General features: G+C 24.9%; 1 protein-coding gene across 1 annotated transcript; it reads left to right on the top strand.

The window, feature by feature from the left end:
- The first annotated feature begins 3,492 nt into the window (after positions 1-3,492).
- Positions 3,493-14,039, top strand: LOC145831505 (pancreatic lipase-related protein 2-like). The gene is made up of 14 exons (XM_082938782.1): positions 3,493-3,586; positions 4,061-4,184; positions 5,865-5,997; positions 6,245-6,391; positions 6,764-6,872; positions 8,384-8,581; positions 9,804-9,957; positions 10,281-10,332; positions 11,408-11,542; positions 11,912-11,974; positions 12,186-12,278; positions 12,515-12,595; positions 12,822-12,887; positions 13,523-14,039. The coding sequence occupies exons 1-14, from the start codon at positions 3,520-3,522 to the stop codon at positions 13,613-13,615; spliced, it is 1,515 nt and encodes a 504-aa protein (XP_082794908.1). The 5' UTR covers positions 3,493-3,519; the 3' UTR covers positions 13,616-14,039.
- Positions 14,040-15,008: the final 969 nt, after the last annotated feature.

The raw sequence follows: 15,008 nt of genomic DNA on the forward strand, positions 1-15,008 counted from the left end.
TTCGACATAAAACTATTTTAAAAAGCTTGCAATAAATACAAGCTCTCGGACTATAAACAATTTTTTTAATGCTTTGAATAATTTTAATAAGGCTGAATTTTAAGCGAAAGTTTTAAATAAAAAGTGAGATACATATAGATTAAAATGTTTCTTACTTCATTTTAAGCCCATAGTAAAAACTTTATTTATAATTTTTTTTATAAGGATATTTTTAAAATGTTAGAACTATTTTTCACAATTATTTGTTTGTTAACTTGATTATTTTAGATGATTAAACATTATTTAAATGAATATTATAAAAAATTTAAAATTATTACGTGCTAAAGTGACGCCGTACCAAAGTGTCACTCCGTGCTAAAGTGACGCCGTGCTAAAGTGACACTCCGTGCTAAAGTGTCACTCTGAGCTAAAGTGACGCTTTGCTTTTCTGACACAAACCCGTGTCCAACAGATTCTTTTTGTTGTTAGATTTTTTTTTTTTCAAAAAGTTGCTAAATTTTCTGTAATAATTCAAAACTAAACTTAAAAGTATTTTACATACCAAGTTTTAAAAGTTTAACAAAAAATGCTTAAACTTTGTGTGAAGATGAGCACTAATCTATCCAAAACAACAACAAATAAGTTGCGCTGAAATTTTATTAGTATATCGTTATAACTTAGACTAATTGGTTACTTATTTTGAGATCAAAACAAAGATTGCAGCTTGTCACGGGAGCTAAACAAAGAAGTCGGCAAAGCGCGGTTCGCAGTTTACTTCTCAAAGGATAAGTAACAAAGTTTTTCTGATAAAAACGTACAGTTAAGCTCTTAATGTGATATAGACTTAGTTTAAGTTCAATATTAATGCATATTTAACTGCATTTAACTATAAAAGGATGTTTATAAACTTGACATGAACTTTGTATACTTTATGTAAACATAAAGTAGTAAATAAAATGTTTTTTTTTTAAATAAAGAAAAATGTAACCTACTAAAAACAAAACCAGTTTTCAAAGCTAACAAAGATTAGACAAACTGACGAAAACTACTGTCTTGAAATTTTACACAAAATATTTTTCATATGCTAACTTTTTATAACAAAAGCGTTATATAAAAAACTTAATAACTAAAAAATACATATGCTTATAATTTAATAAATAAATGTAACTTAACTTTAACTTAGTGTTTACTCAATTAATAACCACATAAACAGTTTTTTAGGAAGTATGATTATAATGATAGACGATCAATATCTTTTAAAAATCTACGATAAAAAATTTAATAAAATTACGTTTTTTAAAGAAAATCAAATGTAAGTTTTACAAAGTCAATTTATACAAAAAAAAATATATTTAGTCTTTTTGAAACAAGCAACTTTTAATACCTTAAAACGCCCGTGATTTGATTTAAGTTTAGCATACTAAAATACTTATTTTATTAAATATTTATTTTTTAAGTTTGTATTACTCTTACAAAACTATTCGCTAACTTTCTATATGCTGCTGTTTTAGCAGAAATAAAAGTTTTTTAAACTATTATTTATAAAATATAAATTCACTAAAAATGATTTTTTTTGAATACATATATCAAAAATAATGCTTAAATTCTTACAACTTGTATTAAATGTTATCATGTTTGAGTAAAAGTTTTGAAGTTCATTACAAAAAATCAAATATATATGTAATTTTTTATTCAAATCCAACTGTATAAGTTAATAAAAGCTAGTTTTGTTAACGTTTTGCAATTCGTTCTAATAACGTGGTAAAATTCGGAAGTGAAATTATAATTGCAATATTACTAAATAAGCAGATGCAAATAATTGCTTTAAGTTAAAAAGTGATTAATACTTTCTTGTAGTTTTGTTTCAATAAAAGATTCAGAAAAATCATTTAGAGAAAAAAAAAATGATACATCATCTAAAATTTTTGTTTGCAAAAAAAAGATTAAAGATTGTTTTAAAACTTGCTAGTATTTTAAGTCTCAAAGTATTGCTTTATTAAAATGTTTTATAGCAAACTATTTTGCAACGTAGATAATTGTATTATAAGCTATATCTCTGTTTGTGAACTGTTTGAAACTTTTTTTTATATTTATATTTATTTAAAGTCAATTGGTACTAGTGTTTCTACACTACAAAACAAAAGCAGTGTTTGTATTATTTATTCAAAATATTCTTAGTTGTAAATTAGGTACTAGAAAAAACTAAACATGCGATAAAAAAAACAAAGTAGGAATTTTGTTTTTTAAGCTGAAAGTTAAAAACGGGTATTTTAAAATTAGTGACAATACAAAGGTTATTAAAATAGTAGTGTTTTGTATTTTCCTACTGCTATAGCTTAAATTATTAAAAGCATTAACATCTGAAAATATCAATTGCAATTAATTAATAATTTGCTTCAAAAATCGGTATAGAAAGTGGTTCCATAGATTTTAAACAAACTAACCTTAGTTTAAGTGTCTTTGACATACAAGAGAAAAGTTTTAGGATGATACTTAAGTTAAAGCTTAACAAAGGAGATTTTTTTCTGAAAAGTTTTTGGCATATAACTTAAGTTTGAAGGTCAATTTCAATTGTATAAGTATCAAAAAGTATTTCTACAATTTTTTTTAATAAATTTGAAGAAGCTTTTATGCTTTAACTTTAAATTAATTAACTGCAAAACGAGATAAAAGCAACAACATTTAAAGAATTGAACATAAAAAGTAGATAAAGATGTTATCATAGACTAAAAACGAATTTATCAAAAATGTTATATGGTATAAAGGAGTATTTTTTACTTTGTTTGTTTTTTTATATAGTATAAAATAAAAGTAAAAACATGTTGAAACAGTTTGTAACAGTGTTGACTTAAGAGTGCTTTTACTCAAGCTTAGTTAAAATTACTTTGACTAGCAGTTTCTTTTATATAAGTGCTTGAGTGGCCTATAAGCATTTATTAAAGGGTCTGTTTTTAGCTTAGCATATTTTTATCATAAACTTATATAGAACAAAATAACATTATTAAGTTTTATATTAATAGCAAATACTTGTTGCACGTAGATATTTTGATTGATTTAGTATGTCGGATATATCAAAATCTTAATTGTATTATTACCGTTAAAAGTAAAAGTTTGTTAACTGGAAAAAAAGTTTTTTTCTATTTGTTAAGCTTCAAATATTTTTTTTACTCTTCAGCACAAACCGTAACAAGTATACGGTTTTAATGGCTTTAAAAATAACATTTATATTGCAAGCGAACTCATTTGATTAAAAAATTTTAATAAACTTTAGTTGTTAGCTTGAGATAATGATACTTTAAATCATGTTTTTGTTTTTCTTTCTAAAACTAAATTAAAATGTACACTTTTACAAAAAGATCTTATTCAAAGTTTTTCATGCGTCAGCAATTGCTTACATGCAGACTTTTGTTTATAGCTTAGTGGCAATTTTTTTAACAACTGACAAAACTAATGTATTGTCTTGATTGAAAATGTTTGAATATTTATAAACATCATAGCTTCAACTAAATTTTTAGATGCTTTTTGTTATAATTGCATAAAATGAATGAATTGTTGTTGTTTCTCTTTTTTTGGATAACCTTTCGACATCAAAACACTTTAGCTAAAAGTTAGTGAAATTTAATTAATTGAGATTATAGTTAGTTTTTAAAATAAACTAGTTATGTTTTTTTTTTTACTTATTGAATTTTCTTTTGTATTTTTTTTTTCTAATATCTTCTCGACTAGTATCTTAACAAACTTATTAGTTTAAGTTATTCTAAAGTATTTTCGATTTTTTTCTTTGTTGATTGAGATTATACTGTACTTAATCAATGAACCCTGTAAAACAATAGACTACAAATGTAAACTATTTTAGAATACTTAACAAAAAGTGTTGTTCAACACTATGCTGTTTTATAAGATTTTTAAAGTTTATTAGCGTGTTTTTTCTAGTTTAAAGTAAGTTTATAAAATTAACAACACTTTACGCTAGAAATATTTTATGGTTTTAAGTACAAAAAGTCCAACTGTTTTGTGGTATGTTATTGGTTTGAGTTAAAAGCCATGAAAAAGTTTTTATAAAAGTAAAAATTATAAACAGAAGTTTGCTATGAAAACTATGGATGTTTTTCAAATATCAGCCCAATAAAATATATAGGAAGTACGTACTATCCACTTCCAGAATCACCTGAAGAGATAGACACTACCTTCATACTACATAACAGGTTTACATAAGTATTTTGAAATAGTCGCTAGTATTTAGCTTTTTGTTATAGTAAACAAACTACTTTTAGCCCTACAACTATTTTTTCAAAGCAATATTAAAATAGTAGCTCTAGTTAAAAATAGAATTGTGCAACAGACAATCCTCAAAGATTTATTTTTTTGTTTGATATACTTTTAATTAAAATTGGTTTGTAATTATAACAGGGGTCGAAAAATTGTGGCCAGCGAGCTAAATGCGGCTCACAAAGTAAAAACCTGAGACCCGCGATGCACTTTTCAGCTAAAAACATAACTTTTAACAATAATTACTGCATTTACATTAAGGGTTTTAATTATGATCAGTCTTTGTTAGTGCTTTATTTTTGCCTTAAGTACCATATTTTTGGCTTAAAATAGTACTTTTTTATTGAACACTACAATTCATTTAAATAATCATTCCGCGGCAGACTTTTTTCACAAGCGTTAACTTGGCTTGAATGGCTTTTTTGTAATTTTATTTTTTAATCAAACTTTAAAACCAATTATTTTCAATTTCTTTAATGCTAACTTAGACTTTTTTTAATTCTAAAGAACGTTCTTTTACTTAGCTTTTCACAATAATTTTCATCGAATTGGAGTTTTAGTTTTGTACTGGGGCCCCTATAAAAATTTAATGTTTTTTAGCATTTTTTACTTTGCAACGATTTTATCCAAAATTAATTATTTTTTCAATTTTTTTATTATTAACATACTTATTAAATTAAGTTTTAAGACGTTATTAGTTTTTTTTTTTCAAAAATTTTTTTTTTATAACATATGCTTAAAAAAATTTTTCAGAAAAATTCCAAATTTGCACGGTTTTGGTTCTTTTTTTACATGGTTTTACAGCAAAAGTAAATTATTTTTTAAATAATTTTTATTATTAACAGACTTATATAATCAAGTTATATAACGTTGTTATATTTTTCCCAACTTATTATTATTTTTCAAATATATGACCCATACAAGTTTTACCTAAACTCTAAGTATTTGATCAAGAAATTCCTTAAATTACGTAAACAAAAAATTCAGTTAAAACTTGTATGGGTTATATATTTGAAAAATAATAATAAGCTTGCAAAATATTTGATAACGTTATAAAACTTAAATATATAAGTATGTAAAAAATAAAAATTGCTTAAAATATAATTTAATTTTGCTATAAACCCATGTAAAAAAAGAACCAAAACCGTGCATATTTAGAACTTTTCTGAAAAAATTATTTAATCATATGTTATAAATAAAAAAATTTTGAAAAAAAAAACTAATAACGTCTTAAAACTCAATTTATTAAGTATGTTAATAATAAAGAAATTTGAAAAAATAATTAATTTTGGATAAAATCGTTGCAAAGTAAAAAATGCTAAAAAACATTAAACTTTTAAAGGGGCCCCAGTACAAAACTAAAACCCCAATTCGATGAAAATTATTGTGAAAAGCTAAGCAAAAGAACGTTCTTTAGAATTAAAAAAAAAGTTCTAAGTTAGCATTAAAAAAATTGAAAATAACTGGCTTTAAAGTTTGGTTAAAAAATAAAATTACAAAAAAAGTGATTCAAGCCAAGTTAACGCTCGTGTCGTAACAAGTTTGAAAAGTTTTACCGGTATTTTCAAATAATTTTACGTTGTATAGGAGTGTTTCTAGCAGCATAAATGAAATAGGTACACTACTGAAAATGGTGAAGTATTAGACAATTCAATTGATACAATTCTAAGTTCAAGCATAGTAGATGATTCTGAAACTTACTTCATAGTACACGGATATTTATCGAGCAGTAGAAATTTGTGGGTCAAGGTAAGCTTCATGCACTCAAATAGTATTAATTGATGAAAGTAGTACTATTTATAATATTTTTAAGTATATTTTTAGTCGATGAACACAAAATTCAAAATTTAAATTGAAAAAATAAAAGCTTGTATCCCTCTTTTTATTTAAGTTATCGTGTTTTACCATAGTTATTATATCTAATATATTTTTTTTGTAAACAATACTTTTTATTTTATTTGATATAAAAGAAAACTAATTCAAATACTTTTATTAGGAGCTGAAAGACAAGTTGTTAGAGTCAGGAGACTTCAATGTGGTTCTAGTCGACTGGGAGCTAGGTGCCGACGGTAACTACGAAGTTTCTGCTTGCAATACCCGGCTTGTTGGAGCTCAAATTTCATTCCTTATCACAAAACTCGAAGCTAGTTGAGATATAACTTTTAAGCTTAAATTTTCATAAAAACAAACACAACTCTAAGAGAAAATAATGCATACTAAACTAATGTTTAAAAACGTTTAAGTTTGTAAGTGTAGTTATTTACTAGTAAGCATTCTTTTTGATTGAAAACTTAATTGTTTTTTAAGTATTACCAATCACAAATAAAGAGAAATGCATATACTAAGAAATAGAAAAAACAAACAGTTTTGTTATATATTTTCTTTTATACATGTTTTAAAAGTTTGAATTTAAATTTTTTTAAATACTTTAAAATATAAAACAAAAATTTACCATGAGTAATTTAAACCGTTGAAATTTTATTTTATTATAACTTATGTTTTTTCTATGTAACAGATATTCAAGAAGACATCAAGGAAACGCGTACATCTGATTGGACACAGTTTGGGTGCCCATGTATGCGGGTTTGCTGGTAAAAAGTTGACAGGATTAGCAAGAATCACAGGTTTAAAATTATTATGAATAACGTAAATTAAAGACAGAATAACTACTGTGAGCATTTACTTATGCATTTAAACTTGTTTATAACTTGTTGAACTAGAATAATTTACATTACATTACGCTATGAATCTTTTTTTAATCTTTAAAAAAAGTACTAAAAGTGTTTGTCCATTTAATGATCTATGCCAGTGGTACCAATATGTATACAGTAATTTTGTTAAATCTAGGATAAATATATTATACATAACGGTTTGATAAAATATATTCTTTTGTTTAGATGATTTCAAGTTATAGTTTTGTCTAAAAACTTTTGAATTCACGATTTATTATCTACCTTTTTTTAATCTCGCTTGTACTGATTTAAACTCAAGAGGATTTTGTGGTTTGCAGATATGATAAAAACTTTGATTATTACGTATTGAAATACTGTCTAATTTTTTTTTTTATATAATGTTATATTTTGAAATTCTGTATTTTATATTTTAAATGCATATATTTACGTATGACATTTAACTATTAGTTTGTTCGAGGTTATTTAAAAAAACAGTTTATCTAATAAGATTGTTTGAAAATTAGGAAAAAAACAGATATTGCCTTAAACTAAATAATACGTTTATATAATTATTATAGAAAAATATATACATTATTCTTTGACTAATACTGTACAAAGCTAGATATTTATATGTATGTAATTACTATAACTAATGGGTAGGTGTCTAATATGCATTACGGGACACTTTTGTTCAAAGAGTCTGTTTTGCACGAAGACATTTTTGCACGTAGGGTCACTTTTACACGAATGGACATTTTTGCACGAGATATTTTTGCACAAATTGAATTTTTTTTAAACAATTTTTACTTTACTTATATTTTTATTTTATTTTTTTTATTTTTACTATAAGTGTTACCCCTAACCCTTACTCTCGGTCAGTACTTTTTGAATAATGTTTTTAAATTTTTTTTTAATTAGTTCTTTATTTTTGTCTTGTTTTTTTTTGTTACATTAATTTATATTTGTTTTTTTTTTATATCACTGTTACCCCTAATCCTTACCTCGGACGATAACCTTTTTCTGTTTTTCTGTTATTTTATTAATTTATCTTCAACTTTCTTTTTTTTTTTAATATGTTTTTTAACTCTCACGCAAAAATGACACTTCGTGCAAAAATGTCTTTGTTCATATTCGACCCGTCCCATAAATAATACACTTGTTTTTTTTTGTTCAAATTTGTACGAGGAGTTTAGTACTAAAATTTTCAAAACCTTAAAATAAATATAAACAATTAGTTTTTACTAAATACTTTTATTAATTTTTGATTATATGTTCACTTATACTTTACGCTATTATAAAAACTTGTTTGCTTTCGGTGTTGAACGTTAAAAAAAAAAGTTAGTGAGTTTAATAAGAGATTTTATGTTTTTGTGAATGATCAGAAATTTAAAAGCTACAAAAAAACATCTATATTCACACCTAACCAGCTATAACTGTTTATATACACTTAAAACAACAATCAGGTTTAGACCCAGCGAATCCTGGTTTCAATGAAGTCAAAACTGATTTTAGACTGAACAGAAAAGATGCGATGTTTGTGGATATAATTCACACTTGCGCTTACACATCAACCTACAAATACTCACTTGGGATCAGTAAAGCGTTGGGCCATGCTGACTTTTACCCCAACGGCGGAGGTGGTCAGCCTGAGTGTTATAGTGGTCAGTTTTCTTGTGCAACTACTGTGATATTTTATTCAAAAAATAAATATTGAAACAAGTATGACTTGGATGGTGCGCCAAAGTTTGATACTGATACAATAATATAAACATATAGAAGTACAGTAAACAAATAAGGTGTAAATTTGTAATTTAAATTTGTAACCATATAAAATTGTTTATTATTATTATATTGTTTATTGTGCAATGTTGGACTCAGGCATCAACACCTGAGCCACTTTAACAGGACACACAATGAAAAAAATGAAAATAAAAACATTTATATTTAACAAAAAATAAACATAAACAAAACATCAAACGTATTTAAAATTATAAAAAACTTATTAAGAAGTTTAAACTTGTTGGATTGATATAAAAGGCGATTACTTAAGACTTACAAAATTAATAAAACTAAATTAATATTTTGTCAGGGGGAGGCGTAGGGAAATAAAACTAATTAATATTACAAAAAGAAGAATTAAGAAATCGTTATCTAATTTAGATGAGATATATAATATACAAATCTTTATTTTACTTGTTTTCTTGTATTTTTTGTAAAAGTTACTGAAATTTACTGATATTTTTACGACTTAAATTAAATCTTTTTAGTTTTAAGCGAAAATGTTCCACCTTCTCACACGATACTACATCCTGTGGTAATTTGTTCCACATAGTCTTTGCTCTTTAAAAAATGAGCCTTGCCGTTGAATGTTGTTAAATTTTTTTTTTACATCATTTTTTAATTATTTCCTTTTAATTGATATTTATTATGGGAAAAATTAAAAATTGACTGTTATTTTATTTATGTTTTTCCACACTAACTTTTGTTTTTTTCGCAATAGTTGAACTTATTTTCCTAAATAAATTCTTTTAAATTTTTTCTTGCTTCCTAATGCCTATTTTAAGTTGAGAAAATCGCTGTAGACTAGAAAACTTATCTTGATAAAGTTGCTTGGAAAATTTATTGTATCTAAGTAGATTAGATTTAAGCCGATACCTCTTTCTGTTATACTTTTAAAACATGCTCACTATTTTTATTATTTCAAACTCAATCTTTTTTCATAAAAAAAGCTTTAACGAATTTATTCTATCCGTGCTCACAAGTAATTTTTACAAACTTACTTTCAAGAAAAACATTTTTTCAAACAACTGTAAAATTTTTAAAACGATAGAACTTTATTGTGTTTATTGCATGATTAATTATTAATTTAGTCTTCATTTGCAGCTGATTTAATATGTTCGCATTCCATGGCAACAGCGTTGTACACGGTTTCCATAACAACTGACAAAGCGTACATCGGCAAGAAGTGTCCGGGAAAGGACGAGTTTCTTAATCATTTGTGTGATAGTTGTCAAGGAAAAAAATGTAACTCTATGGGGTCAATAAAGCAAATTTTTCAACCTATTATGTATTATTAGTTTTTTATAAGAAATAACAGACTTTGAAATTTTTTGACAACTATAGATTAAAATTTTTCCAATAAGCTTTTTTTTTTGTTTTTAGCACTTCAATTAAAAAAGGTAATTAAAAATCTAACTTTATATCTTTTAGAAATCCTTAAAGCTAAACTTTATTACTAAAATATTGTTATCTCTCGCATCTTTTAAAATTATTAAGTTTGCAGCCATTGCTAACATTAAAATATCAAAATTAATAGATTGAAATAAGGTTTGTATTCAGATTAGGGTTAAAAATTTTTAGATTTTATGCAAAGAAACCAGAAAAACCAACAAGCTACTACCTGATAACAAAAGTTAGTTTTAGTTTGTAATTTTATTAATTCTAGCAATTTTAGTGATGTAATTGTTAACAGTACTTCAAAAAATATCGTTGCATAAGTCAAGTACTTTATGCAAAAAGAAAGCTCTAAAGACTTGAGCCTTTAATTTTTAACTTGCTCATTTTAAACAATGCTTTTTCAAACTTAACTATTTTAAACTCACCCAAAAAAGTTTACACAACCCCGACTTTCACAAATTGAATTTTAAAAATATAAACAACGTATTATTTCTATCTGACACGTTTTTAACTCTCCATTTTATACATAGATTAAGCTACGATCATATAAGTAGAAGTTAATGTGTTAAAGTTAGGCGTTCAAGACATATGGATTAGAATTAAAGTATTGAGTTTAAAGTATTGTACAGTTAAATGCAAGTTATTGGACTTTTAATTAAATGTAAATGGTAAGAGTTCACAAAGTTCCACGTGTTGAATAAACAAGTTAATAGTTATTATTATTTAACTTGTGAGTTGAGGTATAAAGGTTTTAGAAGCATAGATTAAACCGAGGGATAACAGATTAGTCTTAAGATTTAAAGATTAGGATCTATTAATCTAAGTTTTATTGTAAAAAATGAACACCGAAGTATGACACCTACCCAAATTAAAGTTTATCACAATTAAAATCGTGGTAATAAAAAAAGAGAAATTGAAATGCATAAATTTTAACCGTGCAAGTTTTAAATAAGCCAAGTTTGAAACTTATAAGCTAGAACTACAATAACCTCAACTAGCTATTTACCAAAGTAATTTTTTTATAACTGTGTTAATTATGTTTATAAAAGTATTTCAAACTATTCTACTTTTTTTTATCAGTTTTAACGTTATTATCAAAAGGTTTTTAGTTCATTATTTTGTTACATGCTTTAAAAACTAAACTACGTTAGCATACTAAACTAAACATTGATAGTATTTACAAAACTACGACCTCACTCACATCAACATAGTTAACAATAAATTTATTTTATTAAAGTAAAATGTTGATTATTATTACTTAAATTTAATTTAATGTTTGTGAAAAAATAAACTAGTTTTAAAACCTTTAGCCTCTCACTCCTGAATCAGGAGTGACTTACAGCACGTTTTGGAACACAGTGAAAGGTAGTGTCGAGTGCAAAGTGCTAGGATATTGTAGCAAGGAAGAAGTTAAAATTGATAAAGTATTACCGAAAGCACTTCAGGTAAAACGCAAAAAACGTTTAAAATAAGTTAAAAGATTATATTCATACTATAACTTCACAAAAACCAAAAACTAATTCTAAATTTCCTTCTAAAACAAAAGTTTGGAAAGGATATAAAATTTTCAACTAACACTAAATAAAAATAAATAAAAACTGAGTATTTTTACTTATAAATAAGTTTTTTTGGAATATTTGTGCACTTTACTATTATTTTTTAACATTAAGTTTATCAGATAAACTTCAACTTAAAAACTAGATGCTAACTTCTTGCCTTACTTATAATGTATTTTTACCATTTTTTTTTTTGGGATTTTATTTTGTAAGGAATCTAAAATAAAATGCTCATCTATGGTTGTTATAATTTTTTAGAGCAAACATGAAAAGAAACAAGGCTGGCTGGGATGGATTCAAGGGTGCTTTGGTTTATGTAAGGTTAAAATTTTATTTATGTCAAAACATATACATTAAACTTACTTTCATTTATATTTTTTCACAGTCAAACTTTTACTCCTTTATTAATTTTATGCAACTTATAAATTAATAATAATAAGATAAATAAATCTGATTTACGAATTTACTTAATTTTTAATGAAAAGTTAGTCATGATAGAAAAATGTTATAGCTTATAAAAATATACTTGTAGAAAACACCAGATAATAAGTTACCAAAAAAACCTGCTAAAATTCAAAAAGGTAAAAAGACCGAAGATTTTAAATCTAAAATTACTACAAAGGAGGTTATTTGTTTTTGTTCTATAGTTTTGCTACTTCGAACTAATAACATCAATAAATATAACACATCATGTCTTTGTAAGTAAGTTCTTATAACATCGTTTGATTAAAAATTTTCACATTGAAGTTATTTAGTTATTATATTATCAACTTATTTAGTTATTTGTTTTTTTAGAAATAATTTTGAGAACTAGGCTGTAAAAAAAAGAGTAATTTACTGTATACTCTATGTTCTTCACAGAATCCCGAGAAAAAAGAATCATGGTTTGAATACATAAAGAACTGTTTGGGACTTTGCAGGTCTAAACGAAATGTTGAAAATGTTAGTTGCTCAGTTTCCAAAATATGCAATCGTAAATAGAATATGCTGGAAAGCTTTAATTAATCATTTAATTACCATTGTGATAATAAACTGCACTTGTTACGGTAATAATATTCAACTTTAAGTGAGTAGAAAGAACTTTAAAAGCGTAACACTTGCAAATAATGTTTCAAAAGCTAAAACTTGTTAGTATAATTAGAGTAAAAAGTTCTAAAATACCACACAGAATGTTACAAGTAATTCACAAAGAGTTAAAAAGAAGTTTGAAAATTTGCAAAACAACAAATTGAAAGTGAGTTTTTTTAGTCTTATGTATAATATTGTATTCTTACATGTTTTTATAAAAACAAAACGTAAATTAAACAAATAATAGTGGACTTTAGACATTGTTTTAATATTTCTATTAAAAAATAAATGTTTTTTTTTAATTTTCAATCAAAAAGGTTTAATGTAGATGTTTATTCGAAATAATATTTGTATTATCTGTTGTTAAATTACTTAAGCAAAATTAATGATATTATTAGTATTTTAAAGGTGTTTTTATTAGTAAATAGAAATCTATAACTTTGTACTTAAATCTTTTTTTTATTTCTAATAATTAAATTCTAAACTTTTTATTTTGAAATAATTGAACATATATGTAATGAATATAAAGTTTATCCACAAAAACTATGGATTTTTTAAACTACGTATGTTTTAAAAACAAATTCTCCACTCAAACATGTAGTTGTTAAAAGTTGTATTTCTGAGCTACAAGTTGTTACCACTTCTTAAAACACATTAAAGTTTTTTTTTCTGACAATTTTTAACTATATAATTTCTTATGCTATTTGTGTTTTAGTTTATCGGATGTCTTCAATAGTTTTCACCTCATTTGCTTTAGCTATAAAATTTATCAAGGAATTACTTTATTTTTATTACTTTCAGATAACAGAAAACGATTTACAAACCGCAGAGGGGGAAGAAGAACTTTCATATATTGGTTTCTTCATATATGGTGATCAAAACCTATTAGCCTAAAAGATAGATGGTTCTAACCAAAAAAAAAAATTAATAGTTATTCATTTTGTTAAAGTTTTTGATAAGAAGTTTAAACTGGTTGCTTTATAACTATATTGTGTGTTTGATAGCTCTACTTTTTTTATGAAAAAGTTAAAAAAATCTAGTGTATGTTTAAGAATTTCCGTATGTAAATTTTACATGGTCTTTTACTTTCGCTTTTTTGTATAAAATCATTTAAAACTAAATTTAAAATATATCAAAAATTAAATTTTTGATAAACAAGAACAAACTTTTTAGTAAGTGCAGAAGTAACTGTGAAACTTGCACGGTATATTACGCGGTTATTTCTTTTTTTGCTGTTGTTGGAACTTAATGTTAAGTTTTTCTTATTAATAATGTATCTCTGTTTTATAGAGTGTAGTTAAAACTTGTTTACAACAGAATAAAGTTTCAAAAAATTGTTAACATCTGTTTGTAATTGGTTTAACTTAGTACATTATATACAAAACTTATTTTATATTAGCTTAACATTTTAAATTTTATTTCACGACTATATAACCCTTAAAAGGTAGTTTAACATATTTAAAGTAGAGTTTTATGAATAGTTTATAAACTACAAGTTTACTGATAAGACTACCTTAGTAGTTTAACAGAAGCTAAAAATAGTTTGTGAAATATAGACCTTGCTTGTAAAGTTTAACAAAGGGTTGATCATGCCAATTCGATCATCAGACCACAAGCTCTCGGTAGACTGAGACCGGTTTTGTCCTTATTAGGACTTAATAAGGATGGAACCGGTCTCAGTCTACCGAGAGCTTGTTGTCTGTTAATCGAATTGGCATGATCAATCCTTTGTTAAACTTGAGCTTGTCTCACGGCAAACGAAAGTCCAGGCTTCTGCTCTGCAGACTTTCGCTGATTTTTTTGTTGTTTGCTTGTAAAGCAATTTTTTAACTAGTTTTATTTTAAATTTCAACAAAGTCATGTTATAATTTGATTTAAAGTGAATTAAATATCTGACGAGGTTTAAAAACAGTTTTAAATTTTGAAATAAGTTAATTTTAAACGTGTTTTCGTATTCTAAGCTAGGATTAGAAAAAAAAACATTAATTGTTGGTTTAAACTTCTTATGGAAGTCTATGAAATCTTAGAAACAAATATAAAATACTATTAATTTTTTAACAACATTTACATTTTTTAAATAAAGTTTAATTAAACTATAGGGTTTTTATCAATGATAAAAAACATTAATATCATGATAAAAACATTTGACTAAAAGAAATATAATTTATTTTTTTTTCTATAATAATATATAAAACTAAGACTACTTACAGAGGTTAAGCTAAATTTCTTATATCATTTCTAAGTATTTGTTATCTTTTCAATCCTGTTTCAATAAAAAAATACTGCA

Source organism: Thalia democratica, chromosome 3 (assembly GCF_965202585.1).
Source record: "Thalia democratica chromosome 3, ktThaDemo2.hap1.1, whole genome shotgun sequence".
Lineage (NCBI taxonomy): Eukaryota > Metazoa > Chordata > Thaliacea > Salpida > Salpidae > Thalia > Thalia democratica.

Coding starts and splice junctions, on each gene's coding strand:
- LOC145831505 (XM_082938782.1), top strand. CDS start 3,520: ATGAATGAATTGTTGTTGTTTCTCTTTTTTTGGATAACCTTTCGACAT. Junction 6,392..6,763: donor TCCTTATCACAAAACTCGAA/GCTAGTTGAGAT, acceptor TCTATGTAACAG/ATATTCAAGAAGACATCAAG. Junction 8,582..9,803: donor TCAGCCTGAGTGTTATAGTG/GTCAGTTTTCTT, acceptor CTTCATTTGCAG/CTGATTTAATATGTTCGCAT.